We start from the raw sequence: 13,829 nt of genomic DNA, 5'->3' as shown, positions 1-13,829 counted from the left end.
TAAATACCCCTCCCCAGCATGCACAGCAAGGACAAACCCTCCTGATTGGCTGCTGGGAAAGAGCCCCCAAAACTTGACTCCACTGCTGCCACCTGCAGCACCGGGGCTGGAAGAACACCCCAGTGCAACAGAATAAGCCCACAGCACAGCCAAGCTGAGACAGAGACCCTGTTTTGCATTTAACAATCTGGATTGGAGTTTAACTACACTCTGATCTACCCTTAAATTTAACTAGCACCAGTACTATAAAGTACACAGGCGCTACATATATATATATTTATAAATATATATTTATTTATTTTTTATTTTTTATTTTATTTTTTTCACATACGCTACACACAAAGATAAAAAAAAATTGTAAAGTTTAAAAAAATTGATCCAAAACATGGCTCAAGAGTAAAGAGCAGATATTTCACAGTACTTGCACACACCTTGCACATTCTTTTCAACAATCTAAGAATCCCAAAATCCAGAAATGCTCTAATATAACATTTTCAACTCTCTCTAGCAGAGCAGATAGCTGGCCTGCCCCTTTAAACCTTCTGTACCTTTGTACCTGCCACTAAGATTGTCCCTCCATACTCCTCTCCTGCACATACTGCCCACGGCCATACCCTCCACACTCCTCTCTTTTTACGTACTGCCCGCCAACATACCCCTCGAACGTCCCTCCTGCACATACTGCCCACAGTCATACCCTTCGCCCTCCTCTTCTGCACATACTGCCCACTGCCATACCCTCCACATTCCTCTCCTTCACATACTACCCACCAACATACCCTTTGAACTCCCCTCCTGCACATACTGCCTACCGCCATACTCTCCACACTCCTCTCCTTCACATACTGCCCTCAACATACCCTTCAAACTCCTCTTCTGCACATACTGCCTGCCACCATACTCTCCACACTCCTCTCCTTCACATACTGCCCACCGACATACTCTTCGCTCTCCTCTTCTGCATATACTGCCCACAGTTCCTCAGCATTGTTCATCATAATACCCCAACCCTGCCCATATTGTGCATGTTACATACAGTAGCCAGGGAAAAGAATCTGAAACTATCAGCTAATATTTGATTTCTTTCAATGCGCAACACTACAGTACTTCTTGATGTAAAATTTCCTCATTAAGCCTTTTTTTTCCCAATAATCAAATTGCCAGAAAAAGATAAGCAAGACAAGAACTTCACCAAGAGCCATCTGGGCACATTTAATGGTAATAAAAATTCTGATATAGCACCTGCAATATGCCGTCTGAGAAAACAGACATCTGTGGAAATTATAGGGACTGCTGGGGGCAAAGTTATTTCCATATTAGACACCAACTGCACATAGTAACTATGTGAAAACTCTAGTAAACAACAGGTGTAAAACACAGCAACAGCGAAGGCCTCTCGGCAGGGATCTATCTTTCTTTTATGGAAACCTCTAAAGTCATGTAAAATGGATGTCTTCCCAGGGTTTGCATTCCAAAATGTCCGCCAAGAACCTTAAAACATGGAACTCTGACCAGGGCCATCAAATTACCCCTGTCATGTGCCAGCAGTACCAGAAGTGGCCACAGCTGTCTGTGTCTTAACTACACAAGTGTAGCATATCTCGCGGCCATGTCCTTAGTCTATACACTTTGTGCTAAATGGTATCCCTGTATTGTAAACAGCGCTTTGCCGTATTGCGTTCCACGCTGGAACGCATACGGCGACCGCACGATGACGTCATCGCCCGGCGCCGCGTGCGTTCCAGCTTGGAACGCGGAAGTGCCAAATGCAATCAGCATTGCATTCGGCACACATGCCTTACAACTATAAACAGAACGGCGTGTATAATACACGGCATTCTTTTATTGTCAGCCATATCGGCCACGCTACAACTCTGGTACCAGCGCTGCCACACAGGACATCAGGGCTGGCTGGATCAATATGCTCATCACCTTCACTACGTTCAGGCTGCCATAGCTGGGAACAACCAGAGAGATCTTCCTTGCTGACACCCTACACTACGGAATCCCTTGCTGCTAAGTTCAAGCCCTGCTAAAGGATAAGTAGCAATTGTTTCATTTGTAGTACTTTAATAAGACCTGCTACATATATTGCTCTAAACAACTGCTGTAGTAAACTGGCTTGCTAGAAATTAACATACTGCTTGGGACTGACTGTTGTGCCTCTGGCTGTGTGCTGTGGAACATCTTAAAGGAACATTTACTCTCAACTTAGCTGAGCTATTTATGCCTCTCTTACGCAACTATTAGTCGCTATTACAATTATTTACTACGTGCTTGACATACGTTGTTACTTGTTTATGGGCCCATGCCCTAAGTTACTGAACATGTTCTCCTTATCTTTTCTATGCTAAGGGTTGAGGTATTTTATACCTGTTCCCTTAGTGGCCTAATGCATTTCCTTAGGTTAAAGTGATAGGATGTAGAGAACCCCCAAACTCCTGTTCACTGATTGGAGTGATGCCTGGGGTCCGGTACTCATAATCACTTCCATATTGAAGTGCATTGGAATCTTCACGTGCATTGTAACCTTTTAAAACGCTAGGTGTTGGACGCATGTTGTAATACGTCCACTCCTAGAAGCTCAACACATTCCTTTATGTGAGAGAGAGAGATGATGTAGAGAACCCCCAAACTCCTGTGTTCTGATTGGAGTGACGCCTGGGGTCCAATACTGAAATCTCACATAACATAGAGAAGTGCATTGAAATCCTTGCTATCTGCAGTTGTGGTACACTCCTGTTCACCAGTGTTGTTACACCCATATTCAGCCGACAGTGGGCTAAAGCCTTGTGAAGTCACTCAGCCGGTCCAGGCTCTGGAGAGATCTCGACCAGATCCACCTGGATGCCTGACTGGCAGCTGGCTCAGCCCCTCAACGTGCTTCTGAAGGTTTGAGTCATTCCCACCCCCTCCAGAGCTCGGCACTCCAGTGAACGCTGGAGGGGCAGAGTATAGAGCCGTTGACTCAGTGAAGATCGAGAATTGAACGATCAGCGGTCTTTGACCACTCAGTTATTGGTGTTCAGAGGCGGTGGGGGACAGATACAGCATCAGATCGATGCTGCATCCACCTAGGTGAGTATGAATGTTTTCTTCTAATCCCACCCTCCTTTTAAAGAATCATAGAGTTTCAGGGCCTTATTAATTCAAGGTAACAGACTGAGTGTCTGAGACTGCATGCGAATGGTCTCCGAGTATTTCCAAATCTTACTGGGTCTTTCTGACACCCCCCACTTCTGGCCACAAGCGGTATTGCATGCAATAGAAGTCAGTGCGGAACAAATTATCTTTGTTTCCATTCACTTCTATGGGGAAACCCGCTTTGAAATGTGAGTGCTTTGGATTACAAGCATTCTCCTGGAATGGATTATGTCAATCCAAAGTTCCACTGTACAGGAAATTATCTCTGTGCTGTCTACAGAAGCCATTCATGTGTTAATGGTATGTGGCTCCAGCAGTTGTTACAGTGTATATATGTATATATACAGAATGCTTTTACAACATTTTAGAAATTTAGTTTAAATATACTTTAAAGTACTCTAGTATGTAAATATATATGAGCTCTAATATGTAGATATTTAATTTAATTCTTGAAGCTGAATGCGCCCCCAACTATTGTTCAGTGAAGCTTTTTACCATTATAGAACGGTGCCAAACACAAGAGGTAGGAAGGAACAAGGCCGAGTCCAACTTCAGTTCATGAATATGGCGTTATTTTAATAGGACCGCCCTGAATTTCATGACTCCCAGGCAGTATAAAGATAACTGAATGTATATAGAGACACCTCTGGGTGCTTGCTTCTAGCCTACGTCACTGGCCTTCAGCTCCTTGTTGAGTTTTTAGCCAAAAAACGGAGATAGCATTAGAAATGTGTGCAAAAAGACCTCTGGGCTGCCCCTCTAGCAAAACCAACTTAGACTTATGTCCAGTTGGTTTTCAAGATAGTCAAGCATTGGGTAATTCCAGATGTTGTCTGACTTTTTATTGGCTATCTGCTTTTCTAATCTCCAGGGCTTCTAGTTCTTACTGAAAACGTACCATTATACCAAACCGCTTCTCTGCCCGATCAGTTACATTCTCCATCTCACAAGACACAATCATTACAACACCCACATCTTCCCTTATTGCCATGCAAAGCTTGTCACCAACAATGACAGTCATCAAGACTGCCTGAAGGTAAAACGATCCACTTCCTATACCTGTAGAGTGCCTGCACTATAAATGTATATTATAATTCAATATTACAATATATGCTTTAAAAAGATGGAAGGAGGCCTAAACTGAAGACATAAAAAGATGTATTCCAAACAAATTGAATAGGTAGAGCTTATATCTTTTGGTTAGGTTATTATTTTTTTTGTTGTATATGTGTTCAGTAGAAGTAATGCAGCCTCACCAGCGCCCATCAAATGCAGCCTCAACAGCGTCCATCAAATGCTGCCTACCAGCGCCCATCAAATGCAGCCTACCAGTGCCTATCGATGCAGCCTACCAGTGCCCATCAATGAATGTTTGTTTGCTTCCATTCATTCGGGAGTCGGGACACAGACACAGTCCTCCGCAGCCGCTGTGCCTCTGACACTATGTTGTGAATGGAGGGGCTGCCTGCTGATGCTGAGACTTAGTTGCTCAGTGCAGAGAGAAGAGAGTAGGAACACCAGAGGCCGGACGCCCTAGGCAGCAGTGCACCCTAGGCGGCTGCCTAGTAGTAGCACCGGCCCTGTGAAGACATGACACTACCCCTGGCAATGTTTATCTCTCATAATAGTTTCTATGTTAACATGCAACTTCTTGCGAGAGTCCAGAGCTCACAAGACATTTTGTTGGTTCCTGCACTCTCTGGTAACATGTTTTCAATCACCATTGGCATGTCAGCTCTTTTCGGTGTCATACCTACAATGTCTAGTAGCATGTAAAACTTTCTTAAGTAATATAGAGCTCACAATCTCTGGTAATAGACTTTATCTACCAAGGTGCAGGTAGCAAAGCTTTCTGTCTCCAGTAACACAGCAACACTTTCTGGTATTGTGAAGAGTTTGCTTGTAACATGGGAGCACTGTCTTGGGTTAGCACTCTCTGCTAACAAACCTGACCCTCAGCTTTATCAGTTACAGGCTTAAAACATATCTACCAACAACAAAACTTTATCTTGCAGCTTTAGGCCCCATTCCCACTTGGCGCTGAAATTTAGTACACAATTCCAAATTTACATGACTGTTGCTGCAGAAGGCACAACATACATTTGGGTGCCATTCGTTCTAAATGGAACCCCACTTTGTTATGATCGTCGCACAACAGAATTGTTTTAAAGGCAAACTTTGCCTTTAAAAATCACGTAAAGCTTTTCACCCAAAAAGGAGCAGGAGCTTCTATTGGGCGACAAGCACGCATAGGGCAGCCCATTGAAGTAAGTGGGCTGCTCTATGCATGACACGCAGAATAGCCTGAAAATCACCCACACTAACTTGCGAATGGGAACTCGAGTTCCTGCTATGCGAAGTGTGAATGAGGCCTAACAGTCCAGTGCTAGCTGCATTTGTTTTCTTATTTCAATTATTTTCACCTGGTAAACTTGGCAGTAACACACTTCTGTTCTAGGGGTGACAACTCCCTGTCACTGTATCTATAAAATAGTAGTGTTATAATCCTTGGACAGGAAGTATGTTAGGACTTCACAACAACCCCCCCCCCAAATCCCCATAATTTTGTGGAGGAGTGTTCTGTAGTCCACAGAAGATAACTAGGAAGGCTGATAAAACTGAGATGTCCGTTCAGTGCACAGAATGTTACATGACTGAGGGACTCGCAGAGCACAGAGGCTCAATTATCTCTAACCCCGGTAATCTAAACACAACACCTCCTCAGTCCCAAAATGACAAGGCAAAATACAATTTTGAATTCAAGTGGCCATAACAACCCTTTATTTTATCTCACCAAATGAAACTCAATCTAGCATTGGCGAATAATGCAATCAATGCAAAACATACAATCAATACATAAACAGAAACAATAATAGATCCTACCAGGTCTAAGGTCTGTGAAGGCACCTATAAAGCCAACAAAAACTTTCTGTATCTGCCAGCCAGTGAAAAGGCCCCCAGCTGCTACCACACTGCATTGGGGACAATTAACCACTTCCATACTCCCAGATATAACTCAGTAAAGTTATTATTATCAACGTACCCAACTGTTGGGAAGAAATACCCATAGCTAAGATGGGCCCAATCCATAATGCTTCAAATTCTTAAGACAAAACGCTCTTTAAAGACCAAGAGACCTCTGCCCACTTGTAGGCAGGTGCAGTCTACTTTCTCCACTGCAGGTGGTGCTCTCCCACAGCAGCACTTCAGTTAGAGAGGAAGTCAGGAGGAACAGGCTTCCTCTATGGTTTCCTGGGTCACTGAACAAGCTATCCCAATGCTTGCTGCTACCCCATGTGACTCTGGAAGCTAACTTGGGTCAGGAGAAGCTTTTTTAAGACCCTGGCCCCCAGGTTTGGCATGCATTTGCCAGTTAGTAGACTATGGACAGGTACCCCACCTGGCAGGAAAAGAACTAGCGGCAGGGAAAGGTTCGGGTGAGAAACTAAAGCTTAGGGCTCGCAACTTCTGTGGACACCTGTTTAGGCACAAGAAGGCCAGGCCATATTCTTCCCCTCTGTACAGATGCTGACAGTTCGGTTGTATTCTGTTCTCTACACGCTGTTGGAATCGCGGGGCTGCCTGGTTAATTGTGAACTGTCTCTGCATTATTTCAATACAAGTTCTTTCATTGCACTGGGACTGAGTGTGTTATTCCTTCCACATCATGCTGCACCCAACCTACACACTGCTATGACAAGGGAATAAAATGTATATTATAATCCAAGATCACCAAAGAATGAATCAGAATAAAAACACAACAAATAACACCCACAAAAGAACAAATAAGTGAGACAAATCAACAAAAAGGGAACAAATAAAAAACAATGTAGATATTTGCCAGCACACCATTGAACAACGTGAATAGCATCCAAACAAATGATTTATTGCATGATCACAACACAAGGAGAGTGCAACGTTTCGGAGTCACGCAGGATGCCTTCGTCAGACACATGCCCGTTTGGAAGCTATTAACGTTGTTCCATGGTGTGCTGGCAAATATCTATATTGTGACTTGAACCAGTTTCCAGCTGGTTGTTGCTGCAGCACCCTAATTTGAGAGCTCATCCAGGAATGTGTGCGATGGGAATCTAAAGTATGACAAATAAAAACCAAAGGACACTAGAACAACCAACATGTCCAGGGGCGGGAGGGTTGGAGAGACCTCACCAATACAGGCACAAGCCCCGACTGAACCCGACAAGGCACAGCCTCTTCTCTTTATAGTGAGAAGCCACTCCCTGCTCCCTCCGGCCTCTACTGCTCACCCAGTCATGCTGGCCCTCCTCTTAGGGTGACCACGTGTCCCGGATTGCCCGGGACAGTTCCGCATATTGCAGGTCTGTCACGGGCACCTTCATTCCAGGACAATACAGTGTCCCGGAATGAAACTGACACAGCTACCCCCCTCCCGGGCCAATCTGATGCCCCCAAAAAATGCCGCCACATCACTGCTTTACTCACTGACAGTACTTGCCCTGCCTGGAGGAGCACAATCTCCGCCCCCTGCTTGTGATTGGAGAAATCATAAATCCTGCCTCTTGTGTCCAATCACTGTGCTGTGATTCGTTACAGCACAAGATCATTTTTGGGAAGGGGGGTGTCCCTGAATGGTAGTTTGGAAATGTGGTCACCCTACCTCCTCTTAGCAGCGTTCAGACCCAGGCCACATGCTAATTCTGGTTCTTGAGTTTTGATATACTGTCCAGGACATATGCTAATTCTTGTTTTTGAGTTTTGATATACTTTCCAGGCCATATGCTAATTCTTGTTCTTGAGTTGTGATATACTTTGATGACTATTACCATACAGAATGTGTATCATACCTATATGCTTATTATACCACTTCATTGTCTATCCAATTGAAGAGTCATGGTGGAGTAACTGGACTTCTGTTATCCCCTACAGGCTTGAGTCGTGCGGCTCTTCCATTCGGGTTGATGCGTCGGGAGCTGGCATGTGAAGGATACCCGATCGAATTAAGGTGCCCAGGAAGTGACGTAATCATGGTGGAAAATGCCAACTATGGAAGGACAGACGACAAGATTTGCGACGCTGACCCCTTCCAAATGGAGAACGTGCAGTGCTACCTGCCGGACGCCTTCAAGATTATGTCGCAGAGGTGGGTAATGGGCTTGCTTTCACACCAAACAATTTCATTCCTATTATGTATGTTTCTAAGTTGTCAGGTAACATTTGTACCGATGGCTATATTTTGGAGCTTTCCTTTCTGAATATTTCCCATAGAAGTATAAGTGTAGCAGCTGTCTGTATTTTGTAAGCTATTCCGTGGTTTTAGGAGCAGTAATAAGCAATACTCTGAAGTCCCATAAAATAGAGAGAGTGCTGGAATTGCAGGGTTCTGTCATTATGCTGTTGAGACGATCTGAAGATCTTTGAGTTTTATTCTGTGATTATGCTGGACTATTACATGTATATCTGCATTTTCAAAAGTATTTCTTGCCGTTTAAAGTCGAGAAATGTTCACATACCTTAGTTAGCATTCAAGTCGACTTTTTAGATATATAAATAGACTGACCGATGAAAGATTGATACATTTAGAGAAGTGATGATGAGATGTTAACCACTTAAGGACCGGACCAATATGCTGCTAAATGACCCAAAGGGTTTTTACAATTCGGCACTGCGTCGCTTTAACAGACAATTGCACGGTCGTGCGACGTGGCTCCCAAACAAAATTGGCGTCCTTTTTTCCCCACAAATAGAGCTTTCTTTTGGTGGTATTTGATCACCTCTGCGTTTTTTATTTTTTGCGCTATAAACAAAAATAGAGTGACAATTTTGAAAAAAATGCAATATTTTTTACTTTTTGCTATAATAAATACCCCCCAAAAACATATATAAAAAAAAAAAATTCCTCAGTTTAGGCCGATACGTATTCTTCTACCTATTTTTGGTAAAAAAAATCGCAATAATCGTTTATCGGTTGGTTTGCGCAAAATTTATAGCATTTACAAAATAGGGGATAGTTTTATTTTTATTTTTTTTACTACTAATGGCGGCGATCAGCGTTTTTTTTCGTGACTGCGACATTATGGCGGACACTTCAGACAATTTTGACACATTTTTGGGACCATTGTCATTTTCACAGCAAAAAAATGCATTTAAATTGCATTGTTTATTGTGAAAATGACAGTTACAGTTTGGGAGTTAACCACAGGGGGCGCTGTAGAAGTTATGGTTCACCTAGTGTGTGTTTACAACTGTAGGGGGGTGTGGCTGTAGGTCTGACGTCATCGATCGAGTCTCCCTATAAAAGGGATCACTCGATCGATGCAGCCGCCACAGTGAAGCACGGGGAAGCCGTGTTTACATACGGCTCTCCCCGTTCTTCAGCTCCGGGGAGCGATCGCGAGGGGGCGGCTAGAAACTAGTTTCTAGCCGCGCCCTCGTCCCGGATCGCTCCTGAAGCCATGGGAACCGCCGCATTTACCGGGGGGGTCCCGATCGGACCCCCGACCCACGTCTAGGCAGGGACGTACAGGTACACCAATGTGCCTGTCTGTGCCATTCTGCCGACGTATATGTACATGCAGCGGTGCGGAAGTGGTTAATGTTTAATCACCTCCGGCCTGTAGGATGTCATATGACTTTCAGTGGTTCTTCAAGAATGATCCCAGTATTCTTCTCAGCAAGCGATTCCTTACGAAAAGCTATCCTAGCAGCTAATTAGCCACTGGATTGCTTTTACAGGTGACGGGAAGGGGTAATTCCACCCCTCCCTCCCGCTGCCCTCAGGTGCCTCTCCGGGCTTTCCCTTGTGATCAGGGAGCCTGGCACTGAAGCTGGCAGTTCCGCCAACTTTCCATAGAGCTGAACGGGGACTGGGTGGTCCCTGACCATCTCTATAGTATAAGAAACTGGAAGCAACGAGTATTTTGTTACTTCCAGTTTCAGTCTGTGTATCGGCCATAGGTGCACACAGCCTATTGCATTAGAGTGTGCCCCCAAAGCTCGAATACACTCCAGTGTGTGTGTGTGCATATAATACAGTTTGCTATGCTTCACTTATGTATGAACATGGTACTGATCACTTACTGTGTTCATTCAGAAAAGGAAGGGGCCAGTAAATGACATAGGGACCCAGGCAGCAGGGGGAATCTGTGCCAAATGTGCCACATGTGGTGTTTAGGGTGTGCCCAGGCACATCTAACACACCCTGTGTGCATGCCTATGTTACCGGCCATTACCAGCCAGTTCAAGAATCAGATCAGACCGACCTTGGTCTAATAAGATGCAGTTATAAGCTGGGGTCAGATATCTCAGTAAAGAGGATCTGTCACTGCTGATTGTTGTCACAAGGGATATTTACAATCCTTGTGACAGAAATAAAAGTGATAAATGAAAAAGTGATAAAGAAAAAAGACACTGTAAAAAAAAAAAAATTTTAATAAAATAAATAAGAACATAAATAAATAAATAAATTTGTATTACACCACCCCCCGTCCCCCCGTCCCACAATGCTTGTACGTAAAGGTGAGCACACGTGTCAGTCCTGCATGCAAATGTCAATGGCGATCGCACCAGACATGAGGTTTTAAGGCGAATGTCATAGCAAGAACTATAATTCTAGGACCAGACCTCCCGTGTAACTCTAACCAGTTTGGTGCCGTTCCACAAGCTTATGCAATTTTAAAGCATGACTTGTTAGGTATCTATTTACTCGGCGTAACATCATCTTTTATATTTTATTTACAAAAATTGTGTTTTTGTGCACTAGAGTTCATTAACCACTTAAGGACCTTGGCTGTTTTTCAGATTTGGCATTTACAAGACTAAAACAGTTTTTTTTGCTAGAAAATTACTTAAAACCCCCAAACATTATATATTTTTTTTCTAACACCCTAGAAAATAAAATGGCGGTCATTGTAATACTTTTTGTCACACCGTATTTGCGCAGCGGTCTTACAACCGCACTTTTTTTGGAAAAAAATCACTTTTTTGAATTAAAAAATAAGACAACAGTAAAGTTAGCCCAATTTTTTTATATATTGTGAAAGATAATGTTACGCTGAGTAAAATGATACCCAACATGTCATGCTTCAAAATTGCGCCCGCTCGTGGAATGGCGTCAAACTTTTACCCTTAAAAATCTCCATAGGCGACGTTTAAAAAATTCTATAGGTTGCATCTTTTGAGCTACAGAGAAGGTCTAGGGCTAGAATTATTGCTCTCGCTCTAACGATCGCGGTGATACCTCACCTGTGTGGTTTTAACAACATTTTCATATGCGGGCGTTGCTCACGTATGCGTTCGCTTCTGCGCGCGCGCTCGTCAGGACGAGGGTGCTTTAAAAAAAAAGTTTTTTGTTTTCTTAGTTATTTTTATTTATTTTTGCACTGAAAAAAAAATGGATCACTTTTATTCCTATTACAAGGAATGTAAACATCCCTTGTAATAGAAAAAAGCATGACAGGTCCTCTTAAATATGAGATCTGGGGTCAAAAAGACCTCAGATCTCATATTTAGACTTAAATGCCAAAAAAATAAAAAATTGTCATTTGAAAAAATGACAACAAGAAAATATTGCTTTAAGAAGAATGGGCGGAAGTGACGTTTTGACGTCACTTCCGCCCTGCTATGCTATGGGGACGGGTGGGGGCCATCTTGCCCTCACTCGCATTCACAGCAAGCAGAAGACAGCACCCGACCGCCTCCGCCGCTGCCGGTAAGCGGCGGAGGGCACGGGAGAGCGGCGGGAGGGGGGGCCCTCTCCCGCTGCCGATAACGGCGATCTCGCGGCAAATCCGCCGCTGAGACCACCGTTATCGTTTACAGGACCGCTCACTGAAAAGATGGATATCTCGGTTGTGGCAGCAGCTGCTGCCGTTACCGAGATATCCATCTTTAAAAACAGGACGTATATGTACATGAGCGGGTCCTTAAGTGGTTAAAGTGTATTGGGCCAGATTCAGAAAGGACTTACGACGGCGCAGTGCCATGTACGCCGTCATAAGTCCTAATCTGGCCCGTCGTATCTATGCGACTGATTCTTAGAATCAGTTACGCATAGATATCCTTTAGATCCGACAGGCGTAAGTCTCTTACGCCGTCGGATCTAAACTGCAATTTCTTTCCCCGCTAGGTGGCGCTTCTGTCGATTTCCACGTCGAGTATGCAAATTAGCTAGATACGCGAATTCACGAACGTACGCGCAGCTGACGCAGTAAAGTTACGACATTTACGTTAGGCTTTTCCCGGCGTATAGTTGCCCCTGCTATATGAGGCGCAGCCAATGTTAAGTATGGCCGTCGTTCCCGCATCGAAATTTTAAAAAGTTACTTCGTTTGCGTAAGTCGTCCGTGAATGGGGCTGGACGTCATTTACATTCACGTCGAAACCAATGACGTCCTTGCGACGTCATTTGGAGCAATGCACACTGGAACATTTTAGGGACGGCGCATGCGCCGTTCGTTCGGCGCGGGGACGCGCTTCATTTAAATGATACACGCCCCCTACCCGCCGAATTTGAATTCCACCGGTTGAGTTACGCTACGCCGCCGCAACTTTACAGGCAAGTGCTTTGTGAAGCACTTGCCTGAAAAACTTGCGGCGGCGTAACGTAAATCGGATACGTTACGCCGCTGCACAGATACGCCAGCTGGACCTGAATCTGGCCCATTTTTTACAAAAAACTGCATTAAAAAAATGCTGAGCAAATACTGTGTGACATAAAAAATTGCAACACCCACCATTTTATTCTCCAGGGAGGGGCAGTTTATTGTCCTTCAGACTTCAGGAGGGCCGCACTGCGGCAAGTGGGAGTAGAAAAGGTCCCTACGTCAGTGGAGAAACAACATTCCCCTGTTGTTTGTTTCAGAGAGTAATTGCATCCCCTTCTTGGGGAAAGTGGGAGGAATTGTGTCCTATCATTGATGTCATTGTGCTCCATTGTTGGTGTCATGGGGAGGAGATGTGTGCCCTTCATTGGTGTCGGGGGGGAGGAATATGCCCCATTGCTGGTAAAACCAAGTAAAGGGTCGCATCTGGCCCCGGGGCCGCAGTTTGGAGACCACTGCTCTGGGGACTCTGCTTAAAAGTATTATATAAGGTTTAAGTAATTTTCTAGCAAAAAAAAATGATGACTTAACATGTAGGCAAGAAGTGTCAGAATTGGCCTGGGTGGGATTCCGATTTAGTGGCAAAGAGATATGTGTGAGTTCACATCTGAACTCCAGGATTAGTGCACTTGTATGTTCAATAAAATAATTGCAAGTATATTTAACCATTTGACCTCCGGAAGATTTTACCCCTTCATGACCAGGCCAGTCTGTTATTCAGCACTGTGCTAATTTAACTGGCAATTGCTCAGTCGTGCAACACTGTACCCAAATTATATTTATTAAATTTTTTAACACAAATAGAACTTTATTTTGATGGTATTAGGTCACTACTGGGTTTTTTATTACATAAAAGGAAAAAATAGCGAAAATTTTGAAAAAAAATTAAGGGCCAGATCCACGTAGCCCGGCGCTTCTTTCCTTTCGGCGTAGTGTATCTCAGATACACTACGCCGCCGTACCCTACAGCGTATTTCCCGTATCCACAAATAATTTGCGCCGTAAGTTACGGTGGCGTAGTATGAATGTGTCGGCGTAAGGGCGCGCAGTTCAAATGGCTAAGTTGTGGGCGTGTTTTATGTTAATACGTCTTGACCCAAAGTA

The 13,829-nt window shown here is 44.1% G+C and overlaps 1 protein-coding gene across 4 annotated transcripts in view; it reads left to right on the top strand.

Moving 5' to 3' along the window:
* The window catches only part of ADGRL1 (adhesion G protein-coupled receptor L1), a 571,376-nt gene that overhangs the window by 348,027 nt on the left and 209,520 nt on the right, over positions 1–13,829 (top strand). For all 4 annotated transcript variants that reach the window (XM_040346327.1, XM_040346324.1, XM_040346325.1 and 1 more), the window contains exon 3: positions 8,053–8,266. In XM_040346327.1, coding sequence (XP_040202261.1) covers positions 8,053–8,266 — 214 coding nt within the window. The remainder of the gene's footprint in view (positions 1–8,052; positions 8,267–13,829) is intronic.

This window comes from Rana temporaria, chromosome 3 (genome assembly GCF_905171775.1).
Source record: "Rana temporaria chromosome 3, aRanTem1.1, whole genome shotgun sequence".
NCBI classification, from domain to species: Eukaryota; Metazoa; Chordata; class Amphibia; order Anura; family Ranidae; genus Rana; species Rana temporaria.
The sequence above is the reverse complement of the archived record's forward strand: the minus strand, read 5'-3'. Positions and strand labels throughout refer to the sequence as shown.